This window comes from Somniosus microcephalus, chromosome 3, assembly GCF_052327205.1.
Source record: "Somniosus microcephalus isolate GS21.2 chromosome 3, FLI_Smic_1.0, whole genome shotgun sequence".
NCBI lineage: Eukaryota > Metazoa > Chordata > Chondrichthyes > Squaliformes > Somniosidae > Somniosus > Somniosus microcephalus.
The window spans coordinates 177,675,245-177,692,036 of NC_140989.1; the positions used below are offsets into that span (position 1 = coordinate 177,675,245).

At 43.8% G+C, this 16,792-nt stretch overlaps 1 protein-coding gene across 12 annotated transcripts in view; it reads right to left on the reverse strand.

Moving 5' to 3' along the window:
- qkib (QKI, KH domain containing, RNA binding b) overlaps window positions 1-16,792 on the reverse strand; it is a 736,031-nt gene that overhangs the window by 183,773 nt on the left and 535,466 nt on the right. The window contains exon 5 of one of the 12 annotated variants that reach the window (XM_085981982.1): window positions 3,686-4,111. The exons of the other annotated variants lie outside the window; for them this stretch is intronic. Within the exon in view, the coding sequence (XP_085838108.1) occupies window positions 3,773-4,111 (339 nt within the window). The 3' untranslated portion in view covers window positions 3,686-3,772. Of the gene's footprint in view, window positions 1-3,685; window positions 4,112-16,792 lie in introns of those variants that run through there. 12 annotated transcript variants of the gene reach the window in all.

Sequence of the window (16,792 nt, forward strand, 5' to 3'; positions counted from 1 at the left end):
GAGAGAGAGGGCCTGAGCGGCCGATTGCGGCTGGCGAACCCAGTTGCCGGGGTAACCCTCTCCGCTCCCGCTCCCGCTCCCCTCCAGAGCCCCGGTTGCCTTGGTAACCCTCCTCCCCTCTCCGCCTCCCGATCTCCGGGCCTGGGCTGAGCGGCCGATTGCGGCTGGCGAGCCCGGTTGCCGGGGTAACCCTCTCCGCTCCCCCTCCCCTCCCGAGCGCCCCCCCCCCACGAATGAACCACCAGGAGCTTGCAGTGAGCCCAGCCAGCCTTTACCAAGATGAGTGGCCGCTGGTTCGGAATCGGGCCCAGCGGGGGAGTGAGGGGTGGGAGGAGTTTGCCACAAAACAATTGCCTAGGGTCCAGCATGGCTGGCAACAGATGCCCAGGCTTCGAGGCCTACCTGGAAAAACGGGGAAAGGTAGGAAAATTAATGAGATTAGATAAAAGATTTAGAAAGTAATTAACTTTTTTTAAAAACAATGTGTTTTAAAAGCAACTTTTTTTTTTAAAGACGCAGAAAACGGGAAAAAGAAATGAAAAGTTTGGAATCAAGATGGCGGCGACTCACCTCGGTTCAGAACGATAAGGCCCGCCCACACACGCACCGATTGGTCGACCGTCAGGTCACCAAAGCGTAGGATTGGTCAATCGTCCCGTCACTCGACCGTAGGAGGGCCCACCCGCACGCGCCAGGAACCCGGCGTACGATTGGTCGACCTCGAGGTCACTCTGTCGCTAATGAGCAGATAATGAGATGCTAATGAGCGGCATTTTGAATGTTTTTTGGATACCACGGACGCGATTTTTGTCTGGCCAAAACGTAAATACGCTTAGGACCGTTTTGGAATGGTAAGCTTTCTTTCAACGTAACGCACACGTAGGTACGCTCTATAACTTTCGAGTGCATAGCCGGACAGACGCACACCAGAGGACGGGCGGACAGATAGACAGACGTATCCGTTTATATATATAGATAGACTAGCTGAAGTGCCCGGCGGTGCCGAGGCTTTTTCGAGGGCATGTTGTTGTTGGAAGAGAGAGCGCGACTTGGGGGGGGAGAGCGCGACTGGGGGGTAGAGAGAGGGGGCGGGGGGGGAAGGGAGGGCGGCGGGCGGGGGGGGAAGGGAGGGCGGGGAGGGGAGGGGGGGAAGGGAAGGGGGGAGGGGAGGAGAGGAGGGGGGTGAGAGGAGGGAGGGGGGAGGGGAGGGGAAGGGGGAGAGGAGGGAGGGGGGAGGGGAGGGGAAGGGGGAGAGTCCCCGTGCCCCCTGATCCCCGTCCCCCCAAACTCCCGAGCCCCCTGGTTGGCCCCCCCGAGACTCGCCCCCCCCCCCCCGGTTGGCCCCCCCGAGACTCGCCCCCCCCCCACCCAGAGGCTCGCCCCCCCCCCCCACCCAGAGGCTCGCCCCCCCCCACCCCAGAGGCTCGCCCCCCCCACCCCAGAGGCTCGCCCCCCCCCCACCAACCAAGCACCGAACTCCGGAGGCGCGATCTTCCGAGCACCGGCCTCCCGAGCTGGCTTCAAGATTGCGGCTGTGCGAGACGGCCGGCGGGCCCGGTTGCCAGGGTAACGCTTGACGCTCACCAAGCCCCGCCCCCCGGCCGAGCCAGAGAGAGAGACGCCGCGTCTCAGCTGCTCCTGCTGCGCGCGCACCCTTTAGTAAGGTAGCGGCGCTGGGCTGAGGCCCGCCTCTCCAGCCTTCGAGTGGGGCCGGGAGGTGCCTAGCTCGGGCGTGGGTGCGGAGGAGAGGCCGAGGCTTCGAGGCCTACCTGGAAAAACGGGGAAAGGTAGGAAAATTAATGAGATTAGATAAGTTAATTACTTTCTAAATCATTTTTTTAAAAAACAGTATGTGTTTTAAAAGCAATGTTTTTTTTAAAGACGCAGAAAGCGGGAAAAAGAATGGAAAAGTTTGGAATCAAGATGGCGGCGACTCACCTCGGTTCAGAACGATAAGGCCCGCCCACACACGCACCGATTGGCCCGGCGGCACACGCCAGCAACCCGGCGTACGATTAGCGACAGAGTGACCTCGAGCTCGACCAATGAGCGGATAATGAGATGCTAATGAGCGGAATGTTGAAGGTTTTTGGGATACTGCGGGCGCGATTTTAGCCCGGCCGAAACGTAAATACGCTTAAAATCGTCTCGGAAGCGTAAGCTTTCTTTGGAGGTAACGCGCGCGTAGGTACGCCCTGTAACTTTCGAGCGCATAGCCCGCCAGATGCACACGCGATGACAGACAGACAGACAGAAGGACAGAAGTACCGATTTATATATTTAGATAGATAAAAACGAATATGGCAAACATAAAACTCTAGCTTTCAGTAATCAATGAATAAGTCAGTTTTGCAATGAACACATTAGTACTCCAAGGAATGAAAGATGTTTTTGATCAAATTCCAGCAGAGTTCCAATAGCATGAAACTCTGCCATTAGTAATATTTCAAAAATGTTTTTCAGCTCCACAGCTGTTCAAATACGTAGTTTACTAATGTGATCCATTCTCTCAATCAGTGGAGAAACAAATACCTTTAACTCAGTCAACACCGTGGATTACTAAACAAGTTTGTAAGAGTAATCCAGTATAGTAATCCATTCTCTCATATAGAACACCGGTTCTAAACTATTGCATAATGACTTGATGTAGAACACTCTAATTCTGGTAGTGTACAAAAGGCAGCTTTCACTTTACTGCAGATTTGAAAAGCCAGGAGAATGAATCCAAATTTCTAATACTGTCTTTTAATCATTCGGACTAAAAATGCCACCAGAATAAGGAGTCCACTACATATGTTCCTCCTGGCATTCAAAGCTGACCGACTGGCCCAAGTCTGACATTTTCAATCTCCATGTTATTAAACAACTTTTCAAATTAAGAGTGGGAAAACAAGCATCTCATTAAACAGTTTGGTGCCAAGGACTAGCATTCGGGTCAACATCAATGTTTCCTGTAAGCTGCGCTTTGTTCTGCGTGGTCTGTTTCTTTGAATGCGTGGTCCCTTTAAATTTCTGTGCATCTGCGGTATTTACAATGTTAAAGCCGGTGAGTGGCCTGTGTGGGACCTTGCAGATGACTGCGCAGCCGCACGCGTGCAGCTTATCGGGAACATTGGTCAGCATGTTGACTGCCAGAACTGAGTTCTCTGCTGACCCATCACACCTCAGAGGGAGAGGGAGCTAGACTGGATTCAAAAGTGTGTCCTACGGGAGAGAAAAGGCAGCACTTCCAAGATTATTTTTGTGTACTACACGCCACTCAATTTCCTTAACCAATTTAAGAAATTACACAATGCATAGATTTTATTTGAGGAAGCAAAAGCAGATGGCCCTATTCTTTATGAAGCACTAAGTTCATGTTTGTTGGGTGTGAAATACAAAGAAGGCAATGCAGGCCAGGAGTGACGATAATACTATACTTTCAATTAACGTTAATAAATCTTCAAATGATTCAAAGTACAGGAAACTCTTTTTTATCTGGCACCGACGGGACCGGCGTGTTGCCGGTTGATCAAAAATTCCAGATGACGGAGAGGATTATCTACCGAGGCTATTTTTAACAAAGAAAAATAAAAAAATCAAGAAATGTGCAGTATACAGTAATTGGGTATTCACCTACAGAATGTTGTGCTAAATGGATGGTGGAAGATGCTTGATTAAGTACAGTACTGCCAGTTGAGGGTAATCCATAACTCTTTAATTACTTAACAGTAAAACAAAACTTATAAACGGCTGTACAGTACAGTATAAAGTACTGTAGTTGACTGTACACTTATTCCAAGTCAGCTGGTTCATCAGGAATATCCATGCCAGCTGGATCATCAGGATCAAGCACTTCAACAGATTCTTTAGGCACTTCCACTGATTCAACTCTTTTGGAAGCTTTCCTAAACATGTCCCGGATGTCTGCGTGCTTAGTGGACTCTTGCCTTCTTTGTAGAAAGGTGGAATGCAGAATATGGAGGTGCATAACTTCTTGGGCAGAATAGCAAGGATGCCTTTCAGCAAATTTGAGGAATGAAGCAAAATCTTCTGCAGCTTTAGCCCAAAAAATCATCATCTCTTCAGAAATCTCATCCTCTTCACTTTCCATCTCACTTTCCTTTTCTTTCTTTGGATTCAAAACATTCTCCATTATTTCATCATCACTTAACATATGCACAACAGCAACTTCTCTATCTGCATCAACCCACTGCTCAATATCACTTTCACTGAGGTGACGTAGAGGGTTTGCTGGGCCTACATTTTTCACCATGCCAGCCATTTCCATTACTGTACTCCTCTTGGGACGAACATTGAACCCATGAAATTCCTCCTCTGAAGAAGAACCTTCAGCAAACATTACAGAAGGCCACAATTTGCACCAGGCTTGTCTCAAAGTGTGACCTTTCACCAAGTTCCAGGAACATGCAGCATTAAAGATGGCATCTTTAAGATTGTATTCCTTCTGAAATGTGTGAATATTGTCATCTTGGCTTATCAGTTTACGTAGGAAGTCTTTCTTGTAATGACACTTGAGATTTTGGATAATGCCCTGGTCCATGGGTTGTATGAGAGAAGTTACATTTGGTGGCAAATAAATGGTGAAAATATTTCCCGAAACCAACTCGGATTCATGTGGATGGGCTCTACAATTATCAAACTATAAAATGCATTTGCTATCTTCAGGTTTCCCTATTTTACGGAAATGTTCCCTCACAGATGGAACAAAAATATGATGGAACCAATTCGAAAAGATTTCCTTATCCATCCAAGCATTTCTTTGAGCTTTGTACTCAACAGGTAAGTGCCTCACATTTTTAAATGCACAGGGATTTTTATACTTCCCAATGACAAGAAGTTTAACCCGGTGTGATCCAGCAGCGTTCGCACATGTTAGCACGGTTACACGATCTTTATTTTTCTTGTAACCTGAAGCATTAGCCTCACTAGCCCCAGCAAGCGTTGATTCTGGCAAAAACCTCCAAAATAAGCCAGTTTCATCGGCATTGTATATCTGCGCTGGCGACAAATCATGTTGCTGCACAATCCGATTGAAATAATTGCAGTATTCTTCAGCGGCGGCGTGATCAGCTGATTTCTTCTCCCAGATATCGAGTCGTCGTATCCCGTGCCGTAACTTGAAGCACGTTAGCCATCCCTCGGAGAATGCACACTTGTCAGTGAGCTCCATCTTTACATAGAAATCCTTCGCTTTCTCGATTAGCATGGGTCCGGAAAGTGGAACACCCTCTGAACGCTTAAGAGAAAACCACTCAAAGCACGGTATCCAGCTCTTCAAGCTTAGGCTTACGAAGCGTTCACCGTTTCTCTACACTCTTAGATGTCTCCGAGCTTGAATAAAACTTGAGCAGCTTATCCTTCTGCGATTTGATGTCGTAAATTGTTGACGAACCGATTTTGTATTCATTCATAATGTTGGTATGCTTCTCTCCCCTTTCTAGTTGTTGGCATATGTCGATTTTCTGTTTTAAAGTTAACACCACATTTTTCCTTTTGCTTGGACCAACTTTTGGGATTTCCATAATGCAATGCAATGACTACCAGCAACGTGGGAGACACACAGTACCCCTGTAAAATGGCGGATCAGAAAAGACTACCGGCAGCGCGGGAGAGTCAGACTCCTGTTGCAGGGGTTTTGAGGTGTTCCGACTTCCGACAGCGCCAAGAAGCCGAGTAGTGGCAGTTTGGAGAACTACCCCCACTGACTAACTCAGCCACCACGGGAGACTCGGACTTGGCAACATTGCCGGTTATTGAGGTGTTGTTTTCGGAGCGAGAATATTGCTGGTTAATAGAGAATTCCGGATATTTAAGTGTCATTTAAACGAGAGTTTCCTGTACAACACAATGTGATTCCAAATGGTTGCAACCAAGTTGCAAAGAACTGAAACAATATTAATATTCAATTTTTGTTCTAGGAAGCATTAACAGGTGTTATTTGCTTGTATAATTTGTCTTTTTTGCTTTATTTACTATTCGGGACTGTACAGAAACCAATAATACGGTGGCATAGTGGTTAGCACTGTTGTCTCACAGCGCCAGGGACCCGGGTTCGAATCCGGCCTCGGGTGACTGTCTGTGTGGAGTTTGCACATTCTCCCCGTGTTTGCGTGGGTTTCCTCCGGGTGCTCCGGTTTCCTCCCACAGTCCAAAGAGATGTGCAGGTTAGGTTGATTGGCTATGATAAATTGACCCTTAGTGTTAGGGGGATTAAATACGTGGGGTTACGGGGATAGGGTGGGATATGTGTTGGTGCAGGGGTTACGGGGATCGGGTGGGATATGTGTCGGTGCAGGCTCGATGGGCCGAAATGGCCTCTATCTGCACTGTGGGGTTTCTGTGATTCTGTGATTCTGTGAATACCGGTAGGGGATGAGAGCATGTTGGTGTTTGTCAAGTTACAATGAAATTATCGAAGAGAGAAATAAAGTGGGTAATTGCTGCATGAACTTGGCACTACTTTCAACATCCAAATGTATTTATCAAAGCCAGTTTGTGCAGATTTTCCTGCAATTTGTGTACTGGCACAAGTCACGTTTTATGGCTGATTGCCTGCAAATGCTGCAGGCTTCAGTATTACAGCAGTCTCTACGATACATCAGTAATTTAAAAAAAAACAGAATCAGTTGATGATAAAGTAACACAGAGTCTACACTAAATCTGCAATGTACCCTACAACAGCATACTGCACTTGCACTATATGCACAGTTCTAGATTTAAACAAGGTAGGGGCTTTTCAGTATCTTTAGTGGATTACAAAAATTCTACCCAATAATTGACATTAAGCAAAGGCTAGACTTGCTGGCACAGCATGTTGGAGTTTGAAGGTGCTGCATTACAGGTAGGATATGGGCTTGGGTTTCCTTCACCACTGAGTTCTCAATCTCAGCTGTACCATCAGAGAGACAACAAATTGACAAAACCAGTCAAGATTTACAGCATGGAAAACAGCAAACTGGAGGGAAAGTTACCGTAAGACACTCTCATGTGCTTCTTGATGATAATTTACAATGCCAACACCTAAAACAGATGATCTGGACATTCTCACATTGCTGTTTGTGGGACCTTGCTGTGCGCAAATTGGCTGCTGCGTTTCCTACATTACAACAGTGACTACACTTCACTGTAAACCGTTTTGAGATGTCCTGAGGTCGTGAAAGATGCTATATAAATACAAGTTCTCGCATTTTAAAAATAAACTACATTTATGTTTTTTGTACGTTAACCTGATCGCATCAAGAAAAGGTATTGTCTCTTTGAACAAATTACCATAAAATAATTAGATGCAGAATAATTTACAATATAATGTTCTGTAATTCACAATATGTGAATTAGGTAAAAGTGCCTTAATTAAAAATATTATAGGAGACACCCAGTGACGAAGTTAAAACAATCCTATGTAATATTTGTCTATTTCAGCATTGGGGATAAAACTAATCTATTTACTTACACTGAAACAATGATGCTGATTAAGTCTGAGGTCAAAGTTTAATTCTTCCAGAGTGAAAAAGCCTGCCCCTCATATACATTTGTTGGCAAGAGTAACAGAAAAAGTTCAAAGGCCCTATACGGTTATAAAACCAATCCCCACCACCCTCAGAGGCTCGTTTGACAAGCGTTTCAATAAATATTACACGAACTAGAGAAAAGTTAAAAATCAATAACAAGTTAATGTTTATTGAAACATCACGAAGAACCATTTTTAATAGCATTACTAGAAAATGGATCCAATCTAGCAGAGGAAATTCAATTTTTGTTTGGATCAGTCAGATTCAGCGTTTAGCTCCAGGGATGTGGTGCAAACTGTGACTCCTGAAATGTGCTTACTGTACTGTATTTAGCAGAAACCGTTTAGCCTTAATAAGCTGAACATCGGCACAGAAGCACAGATCAGCTCATTCTCATTAAGAAGCTAAGCCTCTTTCTAACAGTTTTGCTCACTGTTAGGCTTCATTGGAGAAACCAGGGATCTCTCCTCTAAACCCATAATTTATTAGTTTATACAATCTCACCAACTGCCTTAAGTAAATGCTTATTACGAGTTAAAAATTCCCATGGAAACTCATTTAGTTTGGCAGGCAGAATCCAATTCGATCCTTTTATCCTCCAGCTAAACCATTACAATCATAATTCTGCTCCGACATTCAGAAGAGACTGCTAATTACTGTGCTTTAGGTCCCTGGACAGATTCAGATTTAAACAGTCTTGTCTGCATGATTAGAAACATTGGAAATGTTTCTCCTCTTTCTTTGAAAGGGACTGAAATTCTCAGATACTTCTATTTGTAACAAAAGCTTCCTGCCGGGAATAGAACATCGCAAAATGACCTTTAGTACTTAAGTACAACCACTTTTCTCATGGCTTGCTTGGAAGCTTGTGTGTACAAAGAGATGCTAAAACTGCATCACCTTTACCAGCTAATGGCTGCACTTTCAAAAAGTCATGCTTCCAATCTCTTACTGTGCTGGATGTCTCTTTCTTTTGACTAAAGAAAGCTTTACTCATTTCATTCCATTTTTCACAGATTGGACATCACACTTCCATCCATTTTTGGCTCCATTATATATAGAATTTCAAGAAGAGATCGTAGCTACACGTAACGCATGAAAGAACCAGAAGCTTCTTTCTTTTGTACAGGCCTTTACAACATCGGTACAGGATAAGCAATCACCACTATTTTAGTTTTCCACAAGTCTTACTGACGGCCATTAGCTGTTGTAGCAGCTTAAAATAGCCACCAGTGCCTGACACGTTGATATAACCACTGCATACTACTCTAACAATCTGCAGAATACAGCAACTTATACAGGGAATCGACTTTTAAACAATTAGGGGGAGAAATTGAGTTGCGCCCCTTTGGGCCGCTAACTTTGCCGTGTTTAGCACCCCGGAAAAAACAGCGCCCCTGCGGCCAAAATTGAGTGGTAGTGCCCCAAGAGGGAAGCAGGGCGCTACTGGAAGCACCCCACCTCCCTCTTGGGGTGCTGCGAGGGAATATCATGGCGCGACGTGCCGCAGCGCGTCTCGCCACGGTATTGCAGGCCTTCCTCCCCTTCTTAAAGGAGAGGCGCCTGGGCCACCGGGGATCGGAGTGCCGGCAAAAGAGCCCGGCACTCAAGAGAAGTGCTGGGCTCATGGAGGGCAGCCGGCACTCTGTGGGGCGGGTGGGGGGGGGGGGGGCGTCAGGAGGCCGGGGACGGGAGCGGAGGCAGGTGCTGGCAGGCGGCCAGCAACAAAAATGGCCGCCCGACACCTCACCTTTAAATAGCGCCACCCCAGCCACAGGTAGGTCCCCCTGACCCCGTAGGACATAGTGTCCGGCGCTAAGTCAGGGGGCGCTACCGAAGATCGTGGCCGGGGAGCTGCGCACGGTGATGACATCATCGCCGGCGGCGCAGTGCGCCAACAGTTAGCACCACCACTAACCTCCCGCTGAATTTTGCAGGAGGCGTTGGCGGTGCCGCGCCCAGGCGCCTAAGAGGGCGCTAATGGGAGGCACAAAGCAACCAAATTTTTCCCCCTTAACATTCTATTTTACAAAATAAATGAGGGTGGCAAGGAGGCAAATGAGAATTGGTAGAAAATAGAACCCAACAGTCCAAATGTATACATTTATTTACATCTCCACCAGTCAAGGTAAAGAGGACACAAAGGCTCTTACTGCGTCCTATGTATGGGCTGATCTGGGTGATGAAGTAGTAAAGAGTGATGATCAGCATCAAGTGTAGGATAAAGTTGTAATACATGGTAAGAAGTGGAAAGTTGCATTTTCGTAATTCTTTTGCCTTGAAAGTTTTTTTTGCCAATTTTCTCCCTGCCCTTTCACGGGTATTGAGACCTTGCTCGGCTATGGTCCTCTGGGCAGTTCTGGTACGTCACACATTTGGGCATTATTCTTGTGTGAGCCTTGACAATGATTATTAGCAGACTATTTGGCCACAGCAAGCATCACAAGCCCAATCTTGTCCCCACACACACACTTCCAGCAGGGGTTGCTGGATGGCAAATAGGAGCAGTTATCCAGGCTGATCTTTCCTTCCCTAACCCAGAGGCCAATTGTAGTGCTCCCAACTCTTCCCCGATTAAGATCAGCTAACACATCTCAGACTGGGGATTGAGATTGGAACTTTCCTAGCATGGATGCCTCGGTTGCTCAGTGGGTGAACTTGCTGACTTATCAAGTAGGACAAAGAGATGCAGTTTTAGCTCCTTAAGTGAATACAATTCTGTAATTAGACCAATTTTAATTTTAAATGAGGATTTGAATTGATGCACATATTGCAGGTTTGCTCGAATGATAGCTGCATGAAACTTTTCCCCCTCACATTCAGACAACTCAAAAGGAAAAATGTGTTATGTAGGGAACATGTTTAGTACAAAAAAGTACATCTTGAGGTGAATTAAATTTCTAAATAAAAAATATATGAATTTAAAAAAAAGTTGCATGGTCTCTTTTCACACTGATAAATATTCAAACATACAAAACAGATCAGAAGAATGTACTATTAATTTCTAGTGCTCTTTATGTAACTTAAGGTCAATTTAAGTGGTTGCTGAGGAGGAAGTTTGGGGTATGAGTCATATACACCCATAATGACAAAACAAAATGCCTCATTCTGAGGTTATTATTGATGGGAATGAACTTGTTTGTTTCTCCATAAATTGAAAAGACTATTTATATGAACGTACGTGTGTGTGACTGGTATGTCACTCTGATTTTCTTCGACTGGAGTATAACTCTCAGCACATTCTCATGCAAAACTACAGTCAAATAATTCTCTAACTAGCCATCAGTGTCTCAAAGTTAGGAAATGCTACATTTTCGGAAAAAAGATTAGATACTAAAATGGAATTAGTAATCACAAAATAGATGCTCCAGTGTTCATAGAGTGATCTGAATAATGGGCCGAATTCTCCTGAAGTACTGCAATTGATAGCCCTGTATCTGACATGAAACAACGGGAATTCTGTTCATTGGAAATCACGCTCTTTGACACTCTAAACATGCATGAAGAACAAACCAGGCGATATTGGCTGCTCTTGGATAATCCAAAACTCTTTAAAAAAGCAAAGATCTGTGGGATTCATAGGGCTGAATTTTGCCGGCGCTCAGAGTGCAGGTTTGGAGGCGGGTCCGCTGTCAAAATCGACCCGCTTCCACTTAATTGGCCGGGCACCCTGCAGGGCAGGCTTAACAAGCCCAATCTACGTAAAATCACCCAGAGAGAACAGGCTGGAACCGCGACACCGACCCAGACCTGCCTTGGTCGGCGAAATCGCTGTCATAGAGTCTGATAAATGCAACCTCCAGTTGATTTAGAATTGTCTAATCATCTAGGACTGAATCAAGTGTTTGGATTTTTGCAGTTCTACATATTTTGCCGCCTGGGGATGTGATGAGATTCTAAGATTAGTTAACAGTTTGCAATTATAAATGAGTCAACATCAGTTTAGGTAATACACATTTAAATAGACAGGTTATTTAAGCGCAGTGGTTTACAAACTTTTTCGGGCTGGGCCCCTCCAGAAATTCCGGAGATTCTCACACCCCATTAAGATATTGGAACTGGTTAGCCCGAAAAATGGTGTTCACCTGAAAGAATACTGAAGTAGTTTAAAGTTTTTTTAGTCCTGATTTAGGAATATTGTAGCAACTAGATTATTTCCTCTTAAAATTAACAAAATTGTTTTATCCATCCACCTTTATAATGTAAACAAAGATATTAGAAGAGAAACATTCCAATTGATCTCTTACCTTCCTCAGACATCTGAAGAACTTAAAAAAAACTAATGCAGGTGTGCAGGAGGAACTTGGGAGTCAGCTGGATAGTGGAGACAGAAAATTTAAAGCTCTAATTGTTTCCAAACGAAACAGGCAGCTTGGTGAATTCTACATAGGTACGAGGGGCAAGTTGGCTAAAGTAAATTGGGAAACTAGATTAAAAGATATGACGGTAGATAAGCAATGGCAAACATTTAAAGAAATAAGTCATAATTCGCAACAAATATACAGTCCCTTAAGGAATAAAAACCCCACGGGAAAATTGGTTCAACTGTGGCTAACAAGTTAAAGATAGTATTAAATTAAAGAGGAGGCTTTTAATGTTGCAAAAATAGTAAGCCTGAGGATTGGGGGAATTTTAGAATTCAGCAAGGGAATAGCAAGAAATTGGGCGAGAGAGAAAATAGAATGAGAGTAAACTAGCAAGAGACATATAAACAGATTGTAAAAGCTTCTATAGGTATGTAAAAAGGAAGAGATTAGTGAAAATAAACGTGGCTCCCTTACAGGCAGAGACATGAGAAATTATAATGGGGAATAAGGATATGGCAGAAGCACTGGGCTGGATTTTGTCAATGGGGAGCTTTTGGAGGCGGGTCTCCCACTTGTCAGGTTTCAGTCCCACCTCCATCGACTTGTGGCCAACCCACGCTATTTTCCCTTGATTGACCTTGTTAAGCCCGCCCAGCGGGCTTAGCAGGCCAATTAAGGGAAAGCCGGTTACAGGTGACGACAGATGAAACGTCACTCGCTGACAAGAGCTTTTGGCAGATGAAATGTCATCGTTTGACAGCTCTGTGAAGCTCAAACACTGACAATCTGTCGTCTAAGTTGAGTCTTTACTCAAGACTCAATTAGAAAGCCTTCCTGAGCAGAAAGCAGAAGGCTGCAGCTTTTGACAGTTCAGCGGCCATTCTGCTTTCTGTGCCGGTGAGCTGAGGGACTCCCGAGACCTGAAGGGAGGAAGCCTGCAGGAAGAAGTAAAGGTAAGTAAAACTTATTAAAACACTTTACACACACCTCACACACTTACTTCTGTACACATGCACCCATCACTCACCTGCACACCGGACATCTCGGCCCCTCCGACCCCATGACCGACGGCCCGCCTCGCTGACCCTGGCGAGGTTCGGAGCTGTCGGGAAGCACACACTTCAGGGCTCAAAATAGGGATTATCCAAAAAATTGCCTGTTAACAGGCAGTTAATTGGCACTAATCCCCTTCCCGCCTCGAGGAGACGGGACCTGGCGCGGGTCGGGTACCCGCCTCCTGGGAAGATGGCACGGTGTTTGTTGATGATGCAAAGCTAGATGGGAAAGTAACTTGTGAGGAGGACGCAAAGAGGCTGCAAAGGGATATAGACAAGTTAAGTGAGTGGGCAAGAACATGGCAGATGGAATATAATGTGGAGAAATGTGAATTTATCCACTTTGGTAGGAAAAATAGAAAACCAGAATATTTTTTAAATGGGAAGAGATTGGGAAATGTTGATATTCAGAACGACCTGGGTGTCTTTGTACACAAATCACTGAAAGTTAACATGCAGGTACAGCAAGCAATTAGGAAAGCAAATGGTATGTTAGCTTTTGTTACAAAAAGATTGGAGTAGAAGAGTAAGGAAGTCTTGCTGCAATTACATAGGGCCTTGGTGAGACCACACCTGGGGTACTGTGTACAGTTTTGGTCTCCTTACCTAAGGAAGGGTACACTTGCCTTAGAAGGAGTGCAACGAAGGTTCACTAGGCTGATTCCTGGGATGGGGGGATTGTCCGATGAGGAGAGGCTGAGTAGACTAGGCCTATGTTCCCTAGAGCATAGAAGAATGAGATGTAATCTCAGTGAAATGTATAAAATTCTTAAGGGACTTGACAGGGTAGATGCTGGGACAATATTTCCCCTGACTGGGGAGTCTAGAGCTAAGGGTTACAGTCTCAAAATAAAGGGTTGGGCGTTTAGGACTGAGATTAGGAGAAATTTCTTCACTCAAAGGGTTGTGAATCTTTAGAATTCTCTACCCCAGAGAGCTGTGGATGCTCAGTCGTTGAGTATATTCAAGACTGAGATTGATAGATTTTTGGATTCTAAGGGAACCAAGGGATATAGGGATAGTGCAGGAAGGAGTGGAGGTAGAAGATCAGCTATGATTTTATTGAATGGCAGAGCAGGTTCGAAGGGCAGAATGGCCTACTCCTATTTCTTAGGTTATGTTCTTAATTCACTACAATATGACTGAAAAGAATTGAATTGCTGGTGTTTTTTTGCTCTCAAACTTGCAGCTGCCCTGAGATAGTCACCAAGCACTTGTATTAACAAGAGATTCCCGTGGTGCAAGAAAATGTTATTTAGCAAGAAGAAGTCACATTTTTCACCATGTGAAAGTATAATCAGAATGTGAAAACTGTACCACACATACTGCCTGGGGTAAACTGCAGTAAAATAAAACCATTGCGTTTCTAACATTACAAAATATATGGAGATAAGTTGGAAACTTAATGTTCTATTTTGCAATATGGTTACTCGCCCCTTCTTATGCCCCACCTGGACAGGCCACGTGATCCAATAGTGTGGTTGGCTCCACAATTTGAGAACCAATGGCTTGGTGAATAATTCAAAGTCGATAATGAGCATGCCTCAAAGACAGGTAATTTAAGTTGAAATCGAGAGAGACTAATTGATTAACAGAAACTTGTAACATTGTTTTATCATGGCTGTGAACCTGGCTATGATTAGTCAACATTTTCTGGGTGGAGTATTGTTTAATAAAAATAACTACAATTTGCATTGTATGGTGAAGACTGCTGGACTTCTTGGGAGGAGGTGATGGGCTCTGGTAGTTTGATGGATAACAGCTTGACTGGTGGAATCAACCACTAAACATCAAATCCAAATATTTTTCTCATCTTTTGAATGACTTACAACTTAAAATGTTTGCTTTTTATACTCCCCCGCACTCAGACCTGGTACAATTATTGGCAGATGTGGCTTTTCTCTGAAATCGGATCCGTTTTACATTTTGGTGAGATTGTGCTAGGTTTTTTTTTGGACAAAACACTTAAGTATTCTGTTGCCAGAAAAAAATGAATTAACTATTATATTTGGTAGCAACAGCTAATACTTAATGTTAAATAAATAATGGTGTGAATTTTTGATGAATGCATTTATGCCACATACTTTCACCAAGGCCTAGAGGTTGAAATGGTCTCAAAAGGCACAGAAAAATCGTAGGAAACATTTCCATCTCATGATGGAGAAACAGCAATTTTTTTTTTACGCAATTGATCAAGTTTATTCCACAGTCAACAGTTCATCATTAAATATATTCTATGTTACAGGTGTCAGGTCACAATTAATTCTCATTATTTTATGATCTCTCATTTCGTACTGTTTATTCACCTGGGAGTACTTGAACTATTTTCTTTACTTACCTTAATTCCCAGAATGCTAAGCCTTGAGGAGGAAGAATTGACAGACTGGGGGAAGGGGAGGGGAAACTGAGCCAGCATCTCATCACTCTCCAGCACTGTGCATTAGTGCTGAAGCACACTGCAACTCACTGTCAGCTTGAAAATCTGAACAGGAATTGAAATGAAAGCTGCTCCAATTCTGGCCTCTTGCGCATCCCCAATTTTTAATTGCTCCACCAATGGTGGCCGTGCCTTCAGCTGCCTAGGTTCTAAGCTCTGGAATTCCCTCCCTAAACCTCTCTGCCTCTCTCTCCTCCTTTAAGATACTCCTCAAAATGCTACCACTTTGATCAAGCTTTTGGTTATCTGTCCTATCATTTCCTTTTGTGTCAAATTTTATTTGGTAACGCTCCTGTGAAGCACCTTAGGACTTTTACTATGTTAAAAGCACGATATAAATGTAAGTTGTTAATGATCTGTCAGTTTGTTTCTAGCTTCTATGAATGGCTAACTCTACATAGAGGTATTGCTTAACATTGCTGATATGTTGCACACTATAAAGCAGTGGTAACAAGGGTCATCGACCTGAAACGTTAACTCTGTTTCTCTCTCCACAGATGCTGCCTGACCTGCTGAGTATTTCCAGCATTTTCTGTTTTCATTTCAGATTTCCAGCATCTGCAGTATTTTGCTTTTGTAACAAGGGCATGTTCTGCTCCAGCTATTTCTCCCAACCTGATTTTTAGAGATATATATACAAATGCATATGTTCGGGCAGATATTTAAGCTAGCCCAGTGATTAATTTTTACTCTGCTGTCTTTGGACCTTTGAGGTAGTTCTGGGAATTGTGTGGATTATAGGAAATAAGTCTCAGTCCAGACTATTAAAATACATATTTTTTAAATCTGTATCCCCAGAAGTGATACTGCACCAAAAAAGTAGTAAAAAATGTATATACAGCATGTGCGCCTCAGAGTAACACTGGTCAAAACAGGTGTGACACCCAAAGAATACCTCTGCCTTCCACTTAGGGACACATTACCTGGGAATAGCTGTAAGGCCATTGTTGGAGGGCCCTTCTGAGGTGATGTTAAATAGAGGCCTGTGTGTATGTTCATATGGATGTTAAAGTTCCCATAGCACTATTCCTCCCTCAACCAACACCAGCAAAAAAGGATTTACTCGTCATTCGTCTCATTGTGCACGACTTGCCTGTTGTGTTTTCCCATCTAACAATCAGCACTGTAATCCATTGTATATGAAGTGAAATGTTTCCAAGTGCAGGTAAAGCACTATGGATGTGAGCCTTTCTTTCATGCATCCCCATGGGCCACATATAAACATAAGATAATATCCCAAATTCAAAGAATACTCCAGGATACAAAACTTTCAACGATCAGAAAACTAATTAAAAACTTCTACTTAGATATTTTGTTATACACTATCTTTTCTCATCTTACTAGAATATTTTATTAGTAATTTAAACATTTAAGTTGCTTTCCATTATTATGTTATATTTATCAATTTATATTAGCAAAAGGTTAATCCTTTCTAAACTAATAGCTCTTTTCCTACTTTCATTAAATTCAGATTTTTATGTC